We start from the raw sequence: 24329 nt of genomic DNA on the forward strand, positions 1-24329 counted from the left end.
ATGCCTGTTTCCTTGGCAGATGCAATGCAGGCATCCAAAAGAAGAACACGAATGGCCAGACGGCATATGACCTGGCTCTGAAAACTGGGGATGAGGTCATCACCTCACTCTTTGCTGCTAAGCTCGGCCTGGATGACTCTTAGACCCAAGAGCCTGCGCGGGACCTGATTTCAAGAAACCATCCAGCTCTAGCTGTTCTTTGTTTCTTTCTGAGATGTGTTATTTGTGGTTTGGAAATTGAGGTTGAGAGGAACGCATAAGATTTTTTTTTTTTTTTTTTAATATGACAGTGTAAGCCACCATGTGGGCATTTCCCAATATGCTCTGGATGGTGACGAATTTAACATATGTTTTTTAAAGGGTCTGTTGCTGCTTATTTTGGAGTTTTCTTTAAAATTTATTTTTCAATAGATAATTGCACATGGTTCAAAGCTAAACAGTATGAAGTGTTAAGTAGTAAAAACTCTGCCATCCCTGTCCCACAGCCACCCACGTCCCCTCCTCAGAGGCTCCAATGATACCAGTGTCATCTGCGTCTTTCCAGAAATAGTGGAGGATTATATAAGCACATGTGCGTAACATATGCATATGTACATATAGGGTATGTATAAAATACAAATACAGAGAACAGATATATTCTTTCTCCTCTTTTAAGACAAGTACTAACAAACTACACACCCGTCTGATGTTTTACATCTTGTTCTATTCCTTAATATCTCTTGTAGGTGGTTCCAAATTAGTACATTAAGATTAACTTTATTTAAAGACTTTCATTTCTAATGTGAAATATTCCTATTGTTGTGGTTTGTTCTCCGGTTGACAAACAAGCTTTGAATAAGCCCATGTGCAGGAATGTGCAATTTTGACTCACTCATTTTTTCAGACTGTTATTTCAGTCTTTGGGTGATAACGCTGCAATCGTGGAGTCCCTAAATAGTTCCTGTTAAACTATGTTGACAGAGTATCTGTTAGTTTAGAATGAGTAATTCAGCACAATAAATAATAGACCTGGTTGAGTGGTTGCTGTTATCACTACCTGCACTTCCTTTCCCGAGACGGTGACTGCGGGAGGACAGGCGCAGAGTCTCTGGGAGGGAAGCCCCCGCATGGGGTTGGGGGGCACCGGCACTGGCTCTCCCCTGTCTGACTCGGCCGGCCGTCTTTGCTGTGGGGGCCACTGCAAGGTTACCAGTGTCCTGAGAGACCTGCGGAGCGTGGTCGGGTGGTTTGATGTCAGGGCTGGTTTGCACTGTCAACCTGGCTGTATGATACAACCTTTCCCAGACTTCTCTGCCTTTATGGTTCAGCTCAGGGTTGGCTGCAAGAGTCACTGCACCAGGTTCCAGATTCCCGAGGTGGAAGTGAAGCCGCAGCCATCACACTAGGAGGGTGGGTTAGGGCACCAGACGCTGCCACCGCTCACACCCTACAGGCTCTGGAATCAATCCTGCAGGAGGAGGGTACAGAGTTCAAGACTATTTTCCCCAGAGCTCAGGGAGCAGGGAAGGCCCGGAGGACCCGTGGGTTCCAGAAACAATCCTCTTGGAGCTCTCAGGGGTCACTTTCATACCCTGAGCACAGGATCCACATCTCTACTGTTCCTTGGGCTTCCACACTTCCTAGGGGAGGGTCCTGCCCTCTACCGGAGCAACAAAGCACAAACCTGACCTCTCATGCCTTTCACTAAAGCCCACCCACAACCCAAATTACCCTTGAGTTTCACTGCTTCAGAATCAAATCTCATTTACAAAGTGAACAGGTGGCTGAAGATTCAAGAACATAGTTTCAAATCCAGGAACTTTCTGATAAAATCCTATAGGGTTATGTAAAACATTACATAAACATTGAACAACATGTTTTCGGGAAAAATAAAGTGAAACACCTGTTTCAGGCAGGGCCTTTCTGATTTCAAAATTCATGTTATTTCTTGTCCTTTGTGAAGTTTTTGTTTTTTCCTCATGCCACTGTATCAGGGCTTGATACGGGAGAACCACCATAGTGACGCTGAGTGAGGGGTTATTAAAGGAACCGGGCCACAGCAGTCGCGGGGGTGAGTGAGGCTGGTCCTGCGTGGGCCTGGAGCCGCCGTAGCTCAGCAGGGCCACAGCACGGAAGGAAAGGTGGGCTCCAAGTGGGATGAACGAGGACAGACTGGAGCCCGCAGGCCCAGTCCTTCCCCTCTCTCCTCTTGGTCACCGGCGGCTTGCAGCAGCTGCTGGCACCCTTCAGCAGGGAACTAGTTCCAGGTGTCTCAGGAGCAGACCTGAGATGCTGAGGGACGAGAGACAGAGGAGATCGCATGTTCATAGGGCATCAGCGTTTGCGGAAGGAAGAAGGAGGTGGTGCAGCAGCAGGAGAAGTCACCCCAGATGCAGCCCCCACAAGCTGCAGCCGACTGTGGGTCGGGGTGCTGGAGAGGAGGATTGCCTGTCATCCCACTGTGCCTGGACAGCTGTAGCTCAGTCGCTCGTTGACAGCTGTCCCAGGAAAGCTGTGACTTCAGGCCAGGAAGCTCTCTGAAGTTGCTAATGGCTGGGGGCGGCCTGCTGCCCTGTCTGCTGCTTGCACTCCCTACCCCCAGGTGGTCAGCCCTGCCTGCGGGGCACGTGGATGGTGCATCTCTGTGTGTTCCATGGAACTGCCCTTCCCACCCTGGCTGCTGGAAGGAGGTCTGGCGGGAGCTGTCCGCACGCACCAGCAAGCCTGCCCCGGGGATGCGAGGGAGGGCAGCAGTGACCCTGATCACAGAGCCCCCACCCTGCAGGCTCAGCTCAGGCCCGGTGGTTGGTGCTCAGGGTGCTGCTGGGCCCCAGATGGGGTGAAAATCAGCTCACTGTCCGTTGGTTGGTGGCTCAGGTCACTGTGACCTTCCTACATCTGGACCCACTTCCAACAACTCCCAAGGCCCAGCCACTCCTGTTGGAGGACCTGTCCTTGCTTTGTGGCTTTGTCCCCACATCCCACAAGGCTCCAGTGGCCTGGAGTTTACCATTACCCTCCTTACCATCAAGGTGAATGCATTCCCACGTGTTTATTGACCAATTTTCCTTGTTGATTTGGAGAGGTGATTTATATCCTCTAGAATCAGAGTGTAATTCTAGACTCTAGAGCAGCAGTATCAAATGTAAATACAACGCTGGCCACATAAATGTTTTCTAGCAGCCACATTTAGTTTCCGCTGATTCCTAACTTACTACAATTTGTAATGGAATGAAAACTGCATGGGGCACCTGGGTGGCTCAGTCGGTTGAGCAACCGACTCTTGGTTTTGGCTCAGGTCATGATCCTGGAGTCTTGGGATTGAGCCCCGTGTCAGGCTCCGTGCTAGCTTAAGATCCCCCGCCTCTCTCCCTCTGCCCCTCTCCCCACCTGTGCTCTCTCTCTCTCTCTAAAAACAAACAAACAAGCAAAACAAAAACACTGTATGTTAATGATTTTCAGCATCCACTAAAATAAAATTTTTCCCATGAGTAACATTGATAGTATGTTTTTGAATCAAGCCTTCATTGCTGGGATGAATATAATACATTCTTACTGAATTCCACTCCTGGATTTTATTTGCTAACAATCTGCTTGTTATTAATTTTTTTTTTTCAACGTTTTTTATTTATTTTTGGGACAGAGAGAGACAGAGCATGAACGGGGGAGGGGCAGAGAGAGAGGGAGACACAGAATCGGAAACAGGCTCCAGGCTCTGAGCCAACAGCCCAGAGCCTGACGCGGGGCTCGAACTCATGGACCGCGAGATCGTGACCTGGCTGAAGTCGGACGCTTAACCGACTGCGCCACCCAGGCGCCCCAATCTGCTTGTTATTAAATGAAACTGACCTCCATTTGTTTTTGTTATTTGTTTTGGAACCAAAATAATGCTAGACTCACAATGTTACAGCCTTCCGGTTTTTTCCCAGTACTTTAGAGAGGTTTTTGAAACACAGGACTGAATTATTTTTATTTATTTATTTATTTATTTTTTAATTTTTTTAAATTTTTTTTTCAACGTTTTTTATTTATTTTTGGGACAGAGAGAGAGCATGAACGGGGGAGGGGCAGAGAGAGAGGGAGACACAGAATCGGAAACAGGCTCCAGGCTCTGAGCCATCAGCCCAGAGCCCGACGCGGGGCTCGAACTCAGGGACCGCGAGATCGTGACCCGGCTGAAGTCGGACGCTTAACCGACTGCGCCACCCAGGCGCCCCAGGACTGAATTATTTTGTGCAGATATGATAGAAGGCTTTCAGTATAACTCAGGGCTTTATGATTTTCAGTCCTAAATCTTTGTCCTCTGTATCAGGGCTCACACCAAGAAGCAGAACTAGTAGGAGATGTGTATCTAGAGACTTGTCACAAGACACGGGCTTAGGTGGTTGTCGGTGCTGACTGGGCAAGTCCAAAGTCTCAGCGTGGGTGTCCGGAAGGGCGGCCTGCAGCTGTGGCCTTCTTCAGGGAGGTCTTCGTTTTCTACTTCAGGTCTTTCAACTGAATCAGGCCAACCCAGACCTGCTAGGATGATCGCCCTTTCTTCAAGTCAGCTGACCATGAACTTTAATCAGACTGCAAATACCTTCCCAGCAACACCTGAATTAGCGCGTGAGTGAGGGCTGGAGCTCAGGCAAGTCGACACATTAAAAGAAGCCCATCACAGCCTCCATCACAGTGTCATCAATTATTTCTTCTTTTTTTCTACCCCCACTTGAATAAAATCGGTAATACACACATGTGCATCCTGTTTCCCTTTTTGTATAAGGCTATAGATTTTTTTTTTTTTGCCAGTTGCATGGGTTTTGGGGTCATAAGATTTTCATTATCCTTCTTTTTTGTTTTTATATTTAGATTTGGTTGTTAACCCCTCCTTTGGCCGCCACTATTTCAATAGGTGTGGAAGTGGAGACGCTCGCAGCGGCAAGAGGCTCGCCCTCTGCAAAATGCCGGAGTAGTGAGGATTACCCAGAGCTTCACTGTTCTTTCAGGCAAGGCTGAACCCCCCTCTCCCCACTCCGCCCCACCTGGTCCCCAAACGTGACCTCTAGGAAGGACCAGAGTGACCTAAAATTCAAGTCTGCTTCACTGTCAGACCACTAACCCACCGCTGGGACCTCTCCTGGGGGAGAGGAGGGGAGGGGAGAGGAGGGGAATGGAGGGTTACTTCAAAGGAGGTAGCCTGGAATTAGAGTTCAGCTCATTCATGAATCACTTTGACTTTTAACACTTAGCAGGTATGATTTCAATACTTATTATTTATTGTAATTTTTATATAAATGGCAGGTTCCAGGCCCCTGATCTGGGGTCCCCACGTTTCCAGCTGGGTGGTAATAAATGGCTCAATTTTTAGATGAATTACTCCCAATGCATTTGGAGCCTCAGAAATCCTACTTCTCACCCAAGCTCTGAACATGAGAAATTTTATTCTTTTCTACCCCAAACCCTCCCCCCACTTTATCCTTCATCTGCTCAGTAGAGACATCCTTTCCTCCATCAAATGGAAGAAGGGAAAGAGGCAATCCTTGGGAGTAGTTCCCAAACCATTTCTGATTTTGGCAGTAGAGAGAGGTGTTCTCAAATATAATTTTCTTCCTTCCTTTTTTTTTTTTTTTTTTTACTGTTTATTTTATTTTTTGAAAGAGAGTAAGAGAGAGAGAGTGAGAGTGGAGGAGGGGCAGAGAGAGAGAGACACAGAATCGGAAGCAGCTCCAGGCTCTGAGCTGTGAGCATAGAGCTGGATGCAGGGATAGAACTCACGAACTGTGAGATCATGACCTGAGCTGAAGTCGGATGCTTAACCGACTGAGCCACCCAGGTGCCCTTCAAATATAATATTCTGTAAAATGTCTACTATTAGGCTTAACTCACATTCTCAGCCCCCGCTATTGTGGGTGCTTTTCTTATTTTTTCTTGTTCCTCCTCAAATTCCCTTTCCTACCTTCTCCAAGCATGGAAAAAGAAACTGGTAAAATCTGGTCGATTCTTTTCTCTGCTGAGCAAGTAGTTGTTTGGAATGGGTTACCCTTAGAGGAACATTCACGCCTTTTCCTTTGCCAAGTGTAGTCTGTTCCTCAGTTGTTTTCTTTTCAAATTTGGGGAGGTATTAGAGATTTTTAGCATTTGACCTTTCAACCCCTTCCCTTAGGATGCTTTGATGAGGGAGATGTTAGCTTCATGGAGTATGAGACACATAACTTCTAGAAACTTCTATCTCTGAACACCCCTTCCTGTAAAATTTGAATAGTGGGGGCATTATTTGTGTTTTTACTTATTTGCTTTAATTTTATTGGGTTTAGAGAGGGCTTGCTCTGAGCTAGTGTAATACTACCATCTTACCTCAGCAGCCCTATTTACTCAGAAATTCTAGATTCTTCACCACTGTTCCAGCCAACATTTCCACCAGAACACCCATCGCTCACCCCAGACCCTCCATTTCTGAGATCTACCACTGCAGCAAAGTCACCATCTGCTATTTCTCTCTCTTGACCAAGGGCTTCGTAAATATTTAAGTATATTAGATTTTTATTGCTGCATAACTGATTATTCCAAAGCTTAGTAGCTTAAAAATAATAAAACCTTACTATCTGACTGTTTCTGTGGATTAAGAATTTAGAAGCAGCTGAGCTGGGTGGTTCTGATTTGGGGTCTTTCACCTGAAAGCTTGGCTGGGGCCATGCCTCCGGATGGCTCGCTCACACACTGCTGGTTTTGTGGTGAGGCCATCCTTCCTGGTGTGGGCCTCTCCATGGGCTGCTTGAGTGACCTCACAACATGGTGGCCTGCTTCCCTTCAAGTGAGCAATCCAAGAGAGAGCAAGGTGGAAGACCCTTGTCTTTGATCCCCTACAATGGGGATTACACCCCATCAGTGCCACTTCTTCCTACCATGGCCAGCTCTATTCAGTGCGAGAGTCAACCACAAAGACATAATAACAGGAGGCAAGGATCATGAGGGGGCCGTTTGGGAAGTTGGTTGCTTCCGTGAGTAAAAAAGTAGAATGAATTGATGAGAGTCACTAATAGATTTTCTAAAAAATAAGGGTTTCTCTCTCCCTCTCCCTCTCTCTGTCCCTCCCTTACTGATATGTGTGCATGCTCTCTCTCAAAATAAATAAATAAGCTTAAAGAAAATGAAATTTAATTTGGGACACCTGGGTAGCTCAGTCAGTTAAGTGTCCAACTCTTGATTTCAGCTCAGGTAACAGTGTCATTGTAGTGTGATTGAGCCCTGCATCGGGCTCTGTGCTGGGCATGGAGCCTCCTTGGATTCTCTCCCTCCTTCTCCATCTGCCCCTCTCTTGCTCATACTTGCTCCACTTTCTCTCTAAATAAATAATTTTAAAAAAGGAATTCAATTTAATTCAAGTTAACTTACCTGACTCCCCTCTTCTCTTTCCATTTTTCCATGATCAGTGTTATCTTTAGATGGTAATCAGAAAAAAAAAATCACAGATGCCACTGAGCACCCAAGTGCTCTGCCATCTCAGACTGTCTCTGAGGACAATTTGCTTCTCACCAAGACAAGCAATCCCAGACTTTTCTTCCATCTAAGTCCCACCGCATCTCTTTGTCCCGGTCTGTCTCAGGCTCCTGCTTTCATACTCCGTACATGGGGTAGAGTTATCATTTATCAACGTGCACAGAGAAATGTAGCTTCACACATGGCTTCCTATTTTGCTCATCTTAGCCCTCCCTGCCCCCACTCCCAGCCACCATGCCCGTCTTTGGAGAAGCTGCTGGCAATGGTTAACTTCATGTGTCAACTTGACTTGGTCATGGAGTGCCCGGATATTTGGTTGAGCATTAATTATCTCTGGGTGTGTCTGTGAGGGTGTTTCTGGATGAGACTAGCACTTGAGTTGGTGCACTGAGTAAAGCAGATGGTCGTTCCCAGTGTGGTGGGCATCACCCAATCTGTTGAGGGCCAGATGGAACAAAAAGTTGGAGGAAGGGAGAATTCACTGTCTGCCTATGGAGCTAGGACATCCATCTTCTCCTAACCTTGGATTAGGACTTACACCACCGATTCTCCTGGTTCTCTGGCCTTTGGACTCAGATTGGAACTACATCACTGGCTTTCCTGGATCTCCAGCTTGCAGCTGGCATGGCATGAAGATCCTCAGCCTTCGTAACAGCATGAGCTGATTTCTTATAATAAATCTCTCTCCTTCCTACCCTGTACTACTGTTCCTGTTTCTCTAGAGAACCCTGACTAATGCACTCCTTTATTGTTGGTTTTTCCTTTGATATTCCAGGACTATATTCCTTCTCTTCTTTCCTTCAAACTGGGGTTACACAGTACTGGAGGCTAAGTATGGAAAGCAGAGTTCTAAAGTGACTCCCAGTGAGTCACATTCTTACGTAGCCCGGCCAAGAGGGCCTGTGAATACGAGGGACGCCACTCCCATGAGTAGATTATGTGGTATGCCAAAAGTGGGGGGACTCTGTGAGGTAATTAAAGCCCATAATCAGTTAACTTTAAGTTAATCTAAAGATCACTGTGGGTGGGTCTGACCTAATCAGTGGAATCCTTTAAAAGAGCATCTAGAGGTTGGAGATTTGGAACAGCAGAGATTCTCCTTTGTTGATCTGGAAGAAGCAAGCTGATATTTGTGGGAAGACTGGTGTGAGGCTCTAGGAACTGAAGTCTTCAGTTCTACTGCTGCTAGGAACTGAATTCTGCCAACAGCCAGTTAGCTGGGCAAAGATTCCTGAGCCTCCGATGAGATCACAGCCGCAGGTAACATCTGGACTTCAGCCCAGTGAGACCCTGAGCAGAGGTCTCAGCCAAGCTGTGCCCAGACTCCTGCCCCATGGAAACTCTGTGATAATAAATGTGGGTTATTGTAAGCAGCTACTTTTGTAGTAGTAGGTTATAGAGCAGTAGAAAACTACCATGCTCTTCAAAAGGAGGTCTGTGCAATGTTATCTGGCCATGAGCTTAACTCCGGGCCAAAAAGATAAGGATCGTGGTTCAGAATGTGGAACCCCTAAGTCACAAGCACACAGTTTTGCCTGGTTGACTTTGCAGCAAATCTTTCCTGCTAAAGGAAGCAGCATATTGAATGAACTCTTTCTCGAGACCTAAAGTCCCTGCGTGGAAAGCAGATTCTTCCAGGATCCAGCGGTTCCTATTGTCCCTCTCATATGTCATGGTGGGGAGGCAGCTGCAGGTGGCATATGTCTACTTGGCCCCCCTCCTGCCTGTCAGGTCTAGAGACACTGGATTCCTTCTGCTTCCCTCCGGGTAACAATTCTGTTGTGAACACCCTCAACCAGTCGTGGCCCTTTGCTGCCTGCACGAATGAGACCAGTGGCTCAAGTCCACGTTTCGGTCTGGACAGAAATCTCTGCCTGCCTTGGATCCAGCTGGGAGCCACTTCATCTGCTCAGGTTATTCTTCAGGCCTGAAGTCCTGTAAGTTTCAGGGTTGCATCATTCCAGAGTTACTGTGTCCTCCAGCTTACTACTCTACACATGGATCATCACTATGTGGTTTCTTTCCCCTTGGAGTGACTTAGTGTACAGGTCAGTGAATTTGTCATTTTCACATCTTGTTCTTTTTCCTAGAGCCTTTGACTTGGGCATAGAGGGATTTCAGATACCTTTGCTTTGATCTCTATCACCACCCCCAAGAGGCCTGTCATTCTTGAACCTCCAGCTGTACCTGTGGCTGGGACCCCTACACTGCACCTGCTAAGATGCCAGGCTCTAGGACCCAACCCTGTGCCTTACTCAGGCCCCCATCCACCCACTCTGGTCCCCTTGTCGCCTCCTTCCTCCTGTCCTGCCTTGCGTCCTGCCTTTCTTCAGGTGACCCACGGTTGTCCTCATGAGAAATCCAAACGCCTTCCCCAAGTTGGCAGGTGACTCCTGGATTAGAGGGCCGCAACCATCACTCCAGCCTCTCTCCTTGCTGTTCCTCACTGAGACTGTACCTGAGCCTGAAAAAGTTACCTGGGTGTGCTCTCTCAGCCCTGGGCCTGTGCACCTGTGGCTGCCTGCCTCAACTGCCTCTGCTTCTCCCTCTGGAAGAAATGACCAGTCCCTGCTGAACTTGTCTGGCCATATGCCCATCTCTCCAGGACACTGAACATATGTGGGCACTAAATCCAGTTTCTGCCATGTGGTAGGTTCTCAAAAATAGCTATTGATGCAATACATTGCGTGGCTTTTGGGGCAGAAAGTTTTCTAGCCAAACTGTAGACTTTGTGGCAGGGTGTCTTGGCTGTGAAATACACAATTCTTACTTTTTTTAATGTTTATTTATTTTGAGAGAGAGGGAGAGAGCATAAGCAGGAGAAGGGCAGAAAGAGAGAGTGAGGGAAAATCCCAAGCAGGCTCCATGCTGCCAGCGCAGAGCGCAATTCGGTGCTTGATCCTATGAACTGAACCGTGAGATCATGACCTAAGCCGGAATCAAGAGCTGGGTGTTGTAGACTCTGGGTCTAAAGTTCTTTCTTGTCCAGCAAGAAAGCGGAATGCAGGATTAAAATGCGAGAGATGGCTAATGTCTGGGAGAAGACAAGAGCCCAATTAAGGGTCTTTGCTCCATTTTTATTAGGATCAGAAGGCTTACAAACATGGTGATAAACGTGCACAAAGATAATAAGTCTGTGAACATTAGCTCATGGGCATGAGGGAAAGGGGGCTTTGAAGATATACTGTTAGGGGTTTGGGTCAATGTAAACCAAAATCCTGGAGGAGCAGATGGTTGTTAACCTCAGACTTGAGGCTCTGGGTCAGTTTATCTTAGCTAGCCTACGGGATAAGAAAGATAAAGCATGCTACCTCAGGGTCAACAAGGCACCTTTCTTTTGCTAATTAGCTCTGCTCTGGGCAACTTCACCCTGTCAAGGTCTATAGCCCTATTTACCTGTTTACCTAATTTGGTCCTTCCTTCCTGTGAAAGTAGCTTTCTGCTACAGTGTTAAATTGGGGGGCTTATCCACCCTGAATACCTAATCTTATTTACCTCATATGCCTTTGTATTAGGACCTTTGCCCCCCCTCTCTATACTGGAACTTTTGCCCCGCCCTCTCTATACTTAATTACCTAATCTTCTTTACCCAAACTTGGGTGTGAGCATCCTATGGCTTTGTAATTCTTTTTATGCCTTTTTAACCGGTTGGTGCAAGCCCAGGGAATTCCTAAACCTATTCCCCACAGTCAGGCATTCTAAACGAATGAGCCACCCAGGTGCCCCATTTCTTCTGTTAATTTTAATCTGATAGTTCTGCTCTAAGTTTGTAGGTAAAAATAAAAGTATGCATGTCAGTAGATTAGAAAATATTTGGGTATTGTCTTTTCTAACTTAAACTTTTCTTTTTTTTTTTTAGTTTTTTGTTTTTTTAGTTTAGATTTTTGTTTTTTTGTTTTGTTTTTTTTCGCAATATATGAAATTTATTGTCAAATTGGTTTCCATACAACACCCAGTGCTCATCCCAAAAGGTGCCCTCCTCAATACCCATCACCCACCCTCCCCTCCCTCCCACCCTAACTTAAACTTTTCAAAATAAATATTTTAAAATGTAAAATAATACCCTGTTTTGTGGGTTTATGTGCTGTTACAAGACAGGCAATGTAGTATGTTTTGCCTCTTAGCCACGTTTATAGTCAAGGTAGATATTTAAGCCCCATTAAACGCTGGCAGTCTGAGTAATTTACTATTTGTCTTATTGAAATAATTGCTTTTATAAACCATTATGTGTTTGTTGTAAAAAAAAAAAATTAAAGCAATGCAGAAAACTCAAATAAAGAAGAATTGTTGAAATACCACCATCCAGAGATAGTTTCCTAAACATCTCTCTACACATAGACTATCTTACATAAATATTTTTGTTCAATAATATATTGACATTTATTTCCTTATTAAAAATCCTGGTTTTACCCCATATACCAAGAAAAATACCTTGTGAAATACCTCTCTGTTGTAGGTTGCGATCGCTTATGAACTCCGGACAGCAAAAACAGGATCAAAACAAGTTATTACGGCTGGGCCAGACAGGGAAATACAACAGGTCCCGAAAGTCTGGCCCTGAACAAGTTTTGGGAATGTCTTATAAAGGCTGTATCGACCAACTGGGTTGCAAAGGGTGGCAGTTGGAAATGGCAGGCACCAATTACACAATGTTGTAGGTTTTTAAAATATAAGGCAGGCACCAATCACACAGTCCTGAAGAATTTTAAGATATAACTTGTTGACTCCAGCCAGTTGAATGCTAAATCATGTTTACAATATTAGTCTTCTATCTATTCGAACAAGAGGCGGTGCCCGAGAATGGGGAAGGTGATTACGCCAAGCAGGTTTACAGAAGCTCAAACAAGCAGTTAAGAGGAAGTTCTATTTCTCAGTAACTCAGCAAATGTGGTTTTAAGCAGAACTAATATCTAGGGAACAGGAATAGCACTTCTAGGAGAGCCCAAAACAAACACTGGTTCAGCATCTCAACTCTGGGGTCCTTCTAAGCTTACATAGGTCATAGTTTACTCCCGGGCTACAGGAGGCTAGCCATGCTCGCCCTTTACACTGTCGTGAGGGGCGCCTGGGTGGCTCAGTCGTTTAAATGACTGACTCTTGGTTTCCACTCAGGTTATGATCTCATATGATCTCACAGTTCCGCTCAAGTCATGATCTCAAGGATCCCTGCTTGGGATTCTCTCTGTCCCTCTCTCTCTGCCTCTCCCCACTTGTGCTGTCTCTGTCTCTCTCAAAATAAATACACTTAAAAAAGAAAAAAACTTAAAAAAAAAAAAAACCTGGACACAGGTGCACACAAATGGAATAATACCTCAGGATGGAAAGCCCCTCTCTGAGCTGAAATTTCTTACTCAAGCCCCTTCTCGTGTTTCTTACGTGTCACTTTTCAAAGTTCCGAAGAGGGCGCGATGACTTCACATTTAGCTGAAGTGTGCCGGGGCGCCTGGTGGTTTTCACGTTTGTGCCCTTTCGGTGACCTAGTTGGAAGGTAGCACGTCCAGTGTCACATTCCCACGTTTCTCAATGCCCCACAGAATGGAGCCAACAGCACCGCGGAAATGTATGGTTTTGTTACTGTTTTGTTTCCTCTTATCCTCCCCAGGTGGTAGCCGCAAGGTGCAAGCAAGGGTGTGACGTTTTCAGCCAGAGGGGAAGCCTAGAGGCATTGGCACAGGGACGCTGCTGTGCAAGCTCCATTCTGGACCTGCTGCCTGACTGCATCCTCTGTGGATCAAATGCACATACTGAATCTTTATCAATGGGCTGCACTTATTATGGGGAAAACTGTAAAGTTACATTTCCAGGTTTTTGCAGTTAAAAAAAAAGTTAAACCAAACTATTCAGAACCCTCGGTGAATTCTGGAGAGAAATCACCTATAATGAGGCTCACCTTGCTACGCTGTGTCCCTAGGGTTGAGAGAGAATAGGGTCAGGACTCGGGGCCCCACCCCAAACCTTTAACCGACTATACCGTATGGTTAAAACTCCCTAAAAGAAAATTATTGGGCAATATATCTTACAGGAATGCAGAAAACAGGACATCAGTTCAAAAGAAACTCGCAAAAGGACAGACGGGCAGCTTCCTGCAAACACCAAGCAGAACCTGAAGACAAGCGTGCAAAAAATTAGTGATATCCAGACCAAACCAGTCTGCACCAGGGTGGACCTCTGATGCTGACCTCAGAGTATGCACTGTGACCACCAGGAGTACCCTCAAGTTAACTTTCCCTCATTGAAATGCTAAAAGTCACACCCAGAGGGGGAGATTTAACATGCTAATGAGGCATGCATTGTACGGAAAGCATAATCTCTCAGTACACAAGCGCCAAGAAAAACCCCACCTCTACGTACTTAAACCTCACCCTTTTCCCACCTAAATTTCTTTACTCCTTGGGGAGTCAGCCTGAGGATTCTTTCCTCTGCTGTCTCCCTTGTGCTGGAGCATAAGCCCCAATAAAGCCTTGCCTAAAACTCTCATTTGGCCTCTTGTCAATTTCTTTCTTTCTTTTTTTTTTTTTTTTAAAGATTTTATTATTTTTTTTAATTTTAATTTTATTTGAGAGAGAGAGGGCGAGCAGGAGAGGGGGGGGGGTAGGAGAGAGAAAGAGAGAGCAAGAATCTCAAGCAGGCTCCATGCACAGTGCAGAGCCAGAGACAGGGCTTCATCCCACAACCCTGGGATCAGACCTGAGCTAAAATCAAGATTCAGACACTCAACGAACTGAGCCACCCAGGTGCCCCTTAAAGATTTTATTTTAAAATACTCTCTGTACCCAACATGGAGCCCACACTCACACCCCAGAAATCAAGAACGGCTTGCTTTTCTGACTGAGCCACCAGGTGCCCCCTCTTGTCAATTTGTATCTCTTAGAGAAGCCTAAGGGCCCGGTTCACTAACGGTGAGCTCAGGTCCCAAGGTCTTGCTGTGTCACTTATTCCCTATCTCATCTGGGAGCGCTTGAGGTGGCCAAGGGTCCTCCTTGGCATTTGGCCCCAGCTCCCCCCTTTCCCCCACCACCCATTTGCATCCAGGCACCAAGCCCTGCGGACTGGGTCTCCTGGCTCCCTTTTCTCCTCTTCCTGTAGCCATGGGCTTGGCCAAGGTCATCTCTTGCAGGTTTGATAAAATTGCCCTCCTCCAGATCCCCACCCTGGCTTTATGTTCCTCAACCACTTTACTGTTATCGCTGCCAGAGTGGTCAACACGAAGGTGACCCCTATGGTGACCGCTTAGAATCCATCGCCGGTTTCCTTCCACTTAGGACAGGTTCCACTCTTGGCCCTGTGCTCCAAACTGACACCAGCAACTCTCAGGCAAAAGGACAGATGTGCAGCTTCCTGAAAACATCAAGTAGAACCTAAAGGCGAGAGTGCAGGATGTGGGTGTCCCCAACACTGATCAAGCAGAGCCAGTGACATGCAGAAGAAAAGAAAGCAGATACACGAGATATGAAGGTCTTCCTTCCTTAACTCTGTTAGAGCTCATAGCTATTCCCTGGTGTCTAGAAGCTGGGAAGTCCTTGGAGACACTTCTTTATCCAAGCCCTGGAGGGGGGTCTGAGACTGGGCCAGTAGAGCTGCAGCATAACAGACACTCCAAGTGTCACTAAATGGGTTTGGTTGGCTGGAGGAGGGAGCCCTTTATGTGTCCAATTTACTAGAAATCTGGCTTTTTCCTTTCTGCTACTGAAGGCCTCTTGCTCAGTCAACTAGGACCTGGGAATTTGCAGGTGGTGGGCATCCATGATGCCCTGGGGGCTCCAGACTGTTGTTGCCCCTCGGTGGGGCAGACTGCTGGGAAAGCTCTTAAATACATTGATCATTCAGTGACAAAGGAAGCCTAGAATTGTACACATTTGTTAAAACATCCTTTTTTGTGGGTGGAGGGGAAGCTTTTTATTAGGATGCAACCCCTAACATGTTTCAGATTGGGCCTAGCTGCCTTCGTTGAATTTGCTAAATATTGCAGACTCTGCTTCCCAGCCTCCTCCCCTAAATTTCCCCTCCCCTCTTACCCCAGCCCTCTGTTCTGGCCCTTATCTTCATCTTCCCCTTCCCCACCTCTCCAACCCCTCCTGTCCCTCCATTCATTTCTAACAGTTACCCCTCCCCCACCATTTCTTTGCAGATCCAGTATTTGGTATTTACCTTAATGATAGACTAATTGCCTGATTTGTCCATTTTTCTTTCTCAGTGAAGGCTCATACCAATGTTTCATGGAGATACCCCTTATTTATTTAAGAAACACGCATTTGAACTGGTACACTCATCTCCTGTGGATATAAACTTGCCAGTGTTAACGGAAAATACATGGTAAATTATGCTATGTGTTCTCTCAGTTTTGTTATTCACACAACGCAGGAACCCAGTTACTGAAAAATGTAAATGTGTATGATGTATAGACGTTTCACCCCAGAACTCTCATAATCCTCCATGTTTTCCCCAAGGGAACAACTAGAAAGTTTTTATTCTCTTAAACCTCATGGACATAATCAAATATATGTATGCCTGGCTGCCAGATGTGGTGTTGTGCTCACTTATACATGTTACATGTAATATGGTGGATTTTCTTCAGTGGTTTTTGTGGGTGGTCAGTATTAATATGTGGCTGACCAACAAGATTGGTAGGTATGGACACTTTCTCCTGTCCCTGGTGATGCTGGAGTAGGGCTGGGAGTTTCTTTCACAGGCTTTGCTTCTAGCAGCAAGGATGGGGAGCAGGCAGGTAAGTTATCACTCCTCCATTCTGGACTATTGGGTTTGTAAAGGAATTGAACTTATCCTGCCTGGCAAATCTGATTTCCTTACTATTATCCTAGCTGTGTGCTTTGAGGTAGCCTAAGTACCCTGTCCATCTCTATGCTTCTGAGATTCTTCCATCCATACTAAACATTTTGAAAATTATTAATTCTATCTCTTGTTATAAATCTGTTCAGATTTTGCATTTCTTCTTGAGTCAATTTCTGTAGGTCGCCTTTTTCTAGAATTTGTCCATTTCATCTGGGTTATCTAATTTGTTGAACAGCATACAATTGTTCATAGTATTTCCTTACACCCATTTTTATTTCTGTAAAGTCAGTAATAATGTGCCCACTTTCATTTCCAATATTATTTTCTCTCCTCTCTTTTCTTCTTAGTTTCGCTAAAGGTTTATCAGTGTTGTTGATAGAACCAAATTTAGGGTCCATTGATTCTATTTTTATTCCCTATTTCATTTATTTCCTCTCTAACCCTTATTATTTCTTCCTCTGCTAGCTTTGGGTTTAGTTTGTTTTCCTTTTTCTAGTTTCTGAAGGTGGAAGTTTATTATTGTTATGAGACCTTTTTATTTATTTATTTTACAAAGAGAGAGGAGTGGGGAGAGAGAGAGAGGGAGAGAGAGAGAATCCCCAGTAGGTGCCATGCTCAGTGTGGAACCCAATGCAGAGCTGGAGCCCAAACCCTGGGATCATAACCTGAGCTGAAATCAAGAGTTAGAGCCTCAACCGACTGAGCCACCCAGGCACCCCGAGATCTTTTTAAATGTAGATATTTATAACTATGAGTTTTGCTTTGAGTACTGGCTTCACTGCATCCCATACATTTTGGTGTGTCGTGTTTTCATTTCATCTCAAAGTACTTTCTAATTTCCTTTCTGACGTCTTCTTTGACCCATTCATTATACAGGAGTGTACTGTTTGAGCCCCACACATCTGTGAATTTTCCAGTCTTCCTTCTGTTATTGATTGCCAGTTGTATTCCACTGTGGCTGGAAAAATTGCTTGGTATGGTTTCAAACCTTTGAACTCTCTCTAGACTTGTTATAACCTAATATATGTTCTGTCTGAAGAGCGTTTCACGTGGACTTGAGGAGTGTGGATTCTGCTTTGCTGTGTGGTGTGCTCTAGAGAGCTGTCCAGTCTGTCAAATCTGGTTGAATGACAGTGTTCAGTTTCCAATTTCCTTGCTCATCTGCTAATTGTTTTATCCATTATTGAAAAGGGAGTACTGAAGTCTCAGTAATTATTGTTGGATGACTGATTTCTCCCTTTAATCCTGTCAGTTTTGCCTTATTTATTTTGAGGCTCTGTTGTTAGGGGCATGTTATGCTTCTTTTTTTTTTTTTTTTTTTTTTTTTAGAGAGATGGCACAAGTGAGTGAGGGGCAGAGAGAGAGAGACAGAGAGACAGAGAGAGAGAGAGGATCCCACAAAGGGCAGAAAGAGAGAAAGAGAGAAGTGGGGCTCACCTGGGGCTCGTGCTCACCTGAAGCCTGGCTTGAGCTCACCCGATGTGGGACTCAAACCCACAAACGGTGAGATCATGACCTGAACCGAAGTCAGAGGCTTAACAACTGAGCCACCCAGGTGCCCAGAGGAGTATGTTATGCTTACAGAAAGATCTGTTCAGGGCAAGTTAGTCAATCCCTTTAACTTCATTTTCTGTAAAAACTCCTTATTGAAAATGCCAACAATGATATAAATTGAAAACTCAGGACTATTTGTGGAAACAAATCCTTAACAGTGCCAGTCCCACTTTGAGTTACTCTGGGTCATTGGTCAGTGAGACTGTCTCTTCTTAAGAATTGCATCCATGGTGCTTAGCTGCCACAGCAACCCACAGATGCCTCCTTACTGCTTTACTAATGGTGTTCCAGAATGGCCTTCCATGAAGTTTTATGCATTCTGTGTGTCAGGTTCCTTGCACACAAAAGCACAAACACCTCAAAATGAAGGCTATTTCTGGAGACAGTGGTGGGAGTTTTTCTAGCTATGACCCAATAAGGGTGGTTCCTCCAACCTGCAACAAGTGTTCTATCCATAGTTGAATGTGCTATCACTCTTCCTGTGACAGTCAAGGCCTGTCCTTTTAGGCTAAATGGCTGCAGGCATTATTCAATTACCCCTGAATGTAAAATTTACCTCTAGAATTTTTATTAGGTTTTGTTTTATAATTTCTAAATCTTTATGGATATTCTCTATTTGGTGACACATCATTTTCCTGGTTTCCTTGGACTCTTTGAACCTATCTTTTTTTAAATTTTTTTTTTTTAACGTTTATTTTACTTTTGAGACAGAGACAGAGCATGAACGGGGGAGGGTCAGAGAGAGAGGGAGACACAGAATCGGAAGCAGGCTCCAGGCTCTGAGCCATCAGCCCAGAGCCCGACGCGGGGCTCAAACTCACGGACTGTGAGATCGTGACCTGGGCTGAAGTTGGACGCTTAACCGACTGAGCCACCCCGGCACCCCTCTTTGAACCTATCTTAAGACAGTCTATTTAAAGTCTTGGCCTAGTGGGGCACCTGGGAGGCTCAGTCAGGCGACCAACTTCAGCTCATGTCATGATCTTGTGGGTTGTGGGTTTGAGCCCCACATCAGGCTCTATGCTGACAGCTTGGAGCCTGGAGCCTCCTTCAGATTCTGTGTCTCCCTCTCTCTCTACCCCCGCCCCTCACACTCTGTGTCTCTATCTCTCAAAACTAAATAAACATTTAAAAAAATTTTTTTTTAAGTCTTGGTCTAGTAAGACCAATGTCTAGGCTTCCTCATAGATAGTTATCATTACTTTCTTATTTCCCTGTGAATGGTTCATAATTTGTTGTTTTTTTTTTTTCTGGCATGCCTCGTAATTTTTGGTTGAAAAGTAGAGATTTTGAATAATATAATGTGGCAGTTCTAAAAATTAGGTTCTGCCCCATCCCAGGATTTGTTGTTGCTGCTTGTTATGGATTGTTGTTGATTCAGTTACTTTCCTAAACTGTTTTTGTAAAGATTGTATTCTTTGTCATGTATAGCCATTGAAGTCTCTGTTCTCTTAGCTCAGTGGTCAGCTAATGATTTGATAGCGATTTCCTTAAACATCGAGAGCCAAAAATACAAAATACTCTCCCAGTTTTGCAGGTTGGCTCTGTGTGAAATATTTATTTAATGCTTAGCCAGTCTGTCTAAAACTCTGCCTTAGCCTTTACTTTCTCCTTCTGTGGAGCTGAAAAGTTAGCCAGAGGGGACAAATTAGGGTCTTCTCTAGTCTTTTCTGATCATATGTCCAGGCTGTGAGTGCATGTGGCCTTCTAGATTTCCTGGTATATGTGTGGGCTTTTTAAAGCACTCATTCCCCCAAGTTGTCTCCTTAACCTCTTCCTTCTCAGACTTTCTGGCTATCGATTGCTCTCCCTATCTGATATCTTGTGCCTCTGGTGGCTGAGGCTAATATATTAATCTTTAAATGCTTTCAATAAATGCCATCTGAGAAGCTGCTTCTGTCTGGGGAAAGTCCAAGTCAGATGCAGCAAAGGCAAGCCCTCGAGCCAATCCTTCAGGGAGTCACCAGACTCCTCAAAACACACAACCATGGTTCCTTGGGAATAGGGTCCATATTGCTCCCTCTGGTAACAACCTGCACCCAAAATGTAGGCTACTGTCTTCATGGCTGCTGCTGAGATGGGGGTGGGAGATGTTCAGCAAGTAAGATATAATGCCACAACACTCTCAGAAAAATTCTCCTGTCTTCATTTATCATTCCCTTGGTTGTTGTAAGGTTGTTATTGTTGTTTTTTTAAAATAGATTTCAGAGTTCTGAAAAAGTTGATTCTGACAGTTTCTGCCAACTTATTCTTTACTTTTGTGGAGAGGAAGAATGTTGGAGTTCCTTACTCTGCCATTTTGAGTGACATCACTCCAGTATGACTGTGTTATCCTGTTAACAGCAATCAGAAGTGTATCATTTCCTTAAAAACAAAGGTCAGAAAAATTATAGGATGTTCAGAACCAGAAACATTCTTGGGAAATTTTTAGTACATGAATCTTTTCATGAACTAGGTGTTCAGTACTGTTGAAGAAATGTGAGAATACAAGACACAACACCAGGGTGCCTGGGTGGCTCAGTTAGTTAAGCATCCGACTTCAGCTCAGGTCATGATGTCACTGTTTGTAAGTTCAAGGCCCACCTGGGGTGGGGGGCGGGGTGCGCTCTGTGCTGACTGCTCGGAGCCTGGAGCCTGCTTCAGATTCTGTGTCTCCTTCTCTCTGCCCCTCCCCCACTCACACTCTGTCTCTCAAAAATAAATAAACATAGTTTTTTAAATAATAAATTTAAAAAAAGAAAAAGAAGCACCAGGCTCTAGAAAATTAAAAACAAACAAACACCTAGCCTCCAAAGAACCTGTATGTGTAGGTAGCATATAAAGGATTCTCATTGGAATAGATGTACAGCCTCTCACATATTCAGAGACATTAACTCTCTTAGTAAAGACATTTTCAGATACTGATTATGATTAAAATTGGGATATATGGTATAAACATGTGCGTTACGCTTTTTTTCATCCACTGGTAGTTATCCTGGTCAAAACAGTAATTCACTATGCTAGGACTTGAAAATTATCAAAGAGTAACAACCCCAGAAATTTATGATTTATAAAAATTTTGATAAAGGGACCCCTGGGTGGCTCAGTCAGTTAAATGTCCAGCTTTGGCTCAGGTCATGATCGCGAGATTTGTGAGTTCGAGCCCCGCGTCGGGCTCTGTGCTGGAGCCTGGAGCCTGCTTCAGATTCTATGTCTCCCTCTCTCTCAGCCCCTCCCCTGCTCAGGCTCTCTCTCTGTCTCTCAAAAATAAATAAATGTTAAAAAAGTTTTTTTTTTTTTTTTTTTTTTAATAAGAAATCATACTTCCAGGGGCGCCTGGGTGGCTCAGTCGGTTAAGTGGCCAACTTCAACTCAGGTCACGATCTCGCGGTCCATGAGTTCGAGCCCCGCGTCGGGCTCTGGGCTGCCGGCTCAGAGCCTGGAGCCTGCTTCTGATTCTGTGTCTCCCTCTCTCTGCCCCTCCCCTGTTCATGCTCTGTCTCTCTCTGTCTCAAAAATAAATAAACGTTAAAAAAAAATTAAAAAAAAAAAAAAAAGAAATCATACTTCCAGGTCATTTTAAAAGAATAATCTGGCATAGGATTTATATGCAAATAATCTAGAGTTAGAGATGATCTGAATTAAAAAATCATATTTCTAGATGACTTTGAAGAAAAATTGCCTTGAGATTTATGTCCAAAAAAATTCTACAGTTTGAATATGGATTTAAAAACTTGCATTTTTGTGCCATTCTTTGGAAAAATTATGGTGAATAATTCATGTCCAAAATCTCCCAAGATTTAGCAGATTTGGATAAAATATTTTGTTTTTGCATCATTTTGGAGGAAAAATATGGCATAATGTCCAAAAATAAATTTTGAGAAAATTTAGATGAGAAGCTATCTTTCTGAACCATGTTGGAAGAAAAAAATTGCATGGGACTTCTATCTAAAGAACCCACTTCTTGGAGGAAAAAGCTAGCATAGAACTTATGTCCAAGAAATTGCATTTTGTAGTGAATTTGGGTTTAAAAAAATATGTTTGGGGATCCATTTTGAAAGAAAATATGCCACAGGATTTATATGTAATAAACCTCATAAATTTAAATAAAAAATAATATTTTATGGCCATTTACAAAGAACAGTCTGTCACAGGGCTTACCAAAAAACCATCTTACAATTTGAGGACATTTGGATGAAATATCACCATTTTAGGACATTCTGAAAGAAAATCTGGCATAGGAGTTATGTTCAAAAATGCCAAAAAAAAAATATTTGAGCCAATTTGAAAAATCACACTTGCAGGCTTTTTAGAAGAAAAGTCTTACGCAGGACTTATGTCCAAAAGATACCAAGATTTGAGTGAATTTGGATCAGAAGTCACATTTTCTGCATATTAAAAAATATATATATATATCTGGTGTAGGTCCTAGTTTCAATAAGCCCCCAAATTTGAGCAGACTTGGATGAAAACCATCATATTTCTAGGGCATCTGGGGACAAATACCTAGCATATGACTTATTTCCCAAAACTCCACTACTTATATGAAATTGGATTTAAAAAAAATCATGTTTCTTGCCCATTTGGGAGGAAAATTTGATGAAGGATTTTTGCCCCTCAAAAACTAATGTTTTGAATGAGTTTGGATGAAAAAGTGTATCTGGGCAATTTTGTAAAATAATGTAACATAGAACAATTTGAGCACAGTTAGATGGAAAGTCACTTTTGGGTCATCTTAGAAAAGTCTGAGATAAGAATTATTTCCACAAACCCATAAGACTTAATGAATTTGGATGAAAAATTATATTTTCAAGAACATAGTGTATTATAGACAGAAAATCCCAATTATTGTTCTAATTTTGATGAAAAATGTCTTTCTAGACCATTTTCGAAGAAAAACCAAGTGTGTGAGTTTAGGTGCAAAACTTAAGCTATTTGAGTAAGTTTGTATGAAAAGTTGCATTTCATGGGCTATTTGAGAAGAAAATTTTGCTGTAGGGCTTATGTTCAAGAAACTCCAGTAATTATTGCTGTAGATTTAGTAAGCTTTGAAATTGGGAAGTTTAAGTCTTTCAATTTAGTTCTTATTTTCTAAAAATATGTTCTTCTATTGCTTTTTAATGTAAAACATAGCAACACTGGCTGTAGCATTCTTAGACTGTTTTCCTTAACCCTCCCCCTACTGATTAATCTTGGAGATCTTCCCATGTAAATACGTAGAGATGTTTCTCATTCTTTGACAATATACAGCATATTGTTCTATTTATGCATGGCTGACTTTAATTAGATCCTCTATTGGTGAACATTTTTTTCTTTACTAAAATTTGAAGTTACCACTGCACTGAAGAACTTATATAAATGATTTTGCACAAGAACACATACAGCTATTGGATAAATTCTATTGAGATTATGGACTCATCAGGGGAATATGAAGTTTTAATTTTGGTACATATCACCAAGTTGTCCACTATAAAACTTGTGCCAATTTATATTTCCAAGACTAACATGTAACCGTACCTGTTTCCACAGACTACGAGTATGTTTTCAAATTTTGTAATTTTTGCCAGTCTGACAGGTTGTAAATCTCTCTGTGTGATTTTCATTTGTATCTTCACCAACATTAAGGACATTTTCAAATGAAAATAAGACTTCCTAAACTGTGATCTGAGTCTGATCAGTCAGTTTGAGTATTTTTTGTTGCATTGTTGATTTTAAAAACTCCACTTCTTGGGGTGTCTGGGTGGCTCAGTCAGTTAAGCGTCCAGCTTTGGTTCAGGTCATGATCTCACGTTTCATGAGTTTGAGCCCCACATGGGGTTCTCCGCTGTCAGTGCAGAGCCTGATTTGGATCCTTTGTCTCCCTCTCTCTCTGTTCCTGCCCTGCTTGCATGTGCACTCTCTCTCTCTCTCAAAAATAAATAGATATTAAAAAAAGGGGGGGTTCTCTAAAAAAATAAAAATAAAAACTCCATTTCTAGAGATATTTTGTAGCTCTTTATGATATGGACTTCAGCATTTTCCTCCAGTTTGTCTTTTGTTTTGGCTGAAGGTGTGAGTTGTCTTGTGGAATTTACCTCTGTGTAGCCAAACTCAATCTATTTTCATTATGGCTTCATGGTTTTAAGTCCTAGTTAGAAAAGTCAGCCCTATGTTACAAAGGTGTTACAACTATCTATTACTATGTAAGGACAACACTAAAATTTAGGGCTTAAGACAATTTTCATATCATCATCCCTCGCAGTTGTGTGGGTCGACTGAGCTCAGCTGAATGGTTCTCCCTTGAAGTGTGAAGGCTCCGTGATGGCTCAATCATGTAACTGCAGTTGATGTTTGCTGCTGGTTAGTGTAGCTAGGGCTACTGACCAGAACACCTCCATGTGGCTTTGAGGTTTTTGCAGCATGGAAGTGGGATTCAAAGAGTAGAAACTGTAAGGATTGAACTAGCTTGAAACTGAACTAGCATCAGAAGTCCTGTAATATCACTTCTAGATTCTCTTGATCAAGCAAATCACTAAGGCCAATCCAGATCCATGTGGAGGGTAAATAGA

The 24329-nt window shown here is 43.6% G+C and overlaps 1 protein-coding gene across 11 annotated transcripts in view; it reads left to right on the forward strand.

Moving 5' to 3' along the window:
• The window catches only part of DZANK1 (double zinc ribbon and ankyrin repeat domains 1), a 72429-nt gene extending 71417 nt beyond the window's left edge, over positions 1-1012 (forward strand). For all 11 annotated transcript variants that reach the window (XM_058684786.1, XM_058684782.1, XM_058684789.1 and 8 more), the window contains one exon: positions 20-1012. In XM_058684786.1, the coding sequence (XP_058540769.1) occupies positions 20-143 (124 nt within the window). In that variant the 3' untranslated portion in view covers positions 144-1012. The remainder of the gene's footprint in view (positions 1-19) is intronic.
• The last annotated feature ends 23317 nt before the right edge of the window (positions 1013-24329 follow it).

This window comes from Neofelis nebulosa, chromosome 9 (genome assembly GCF_028018385.1).
Source record: "Neofelis nebulosa isolate mNeoNeb1 chromosome 9, mNeoNeb1.pri, whole genome shotgun sequence".
NCBI classification, from domain to species: domain Eukaryota; kingdom Metazoa; phylum Chordata; class Mammalia; order Carnivora; family Felidae; genus Neofelis; species Neofelis nebulosa.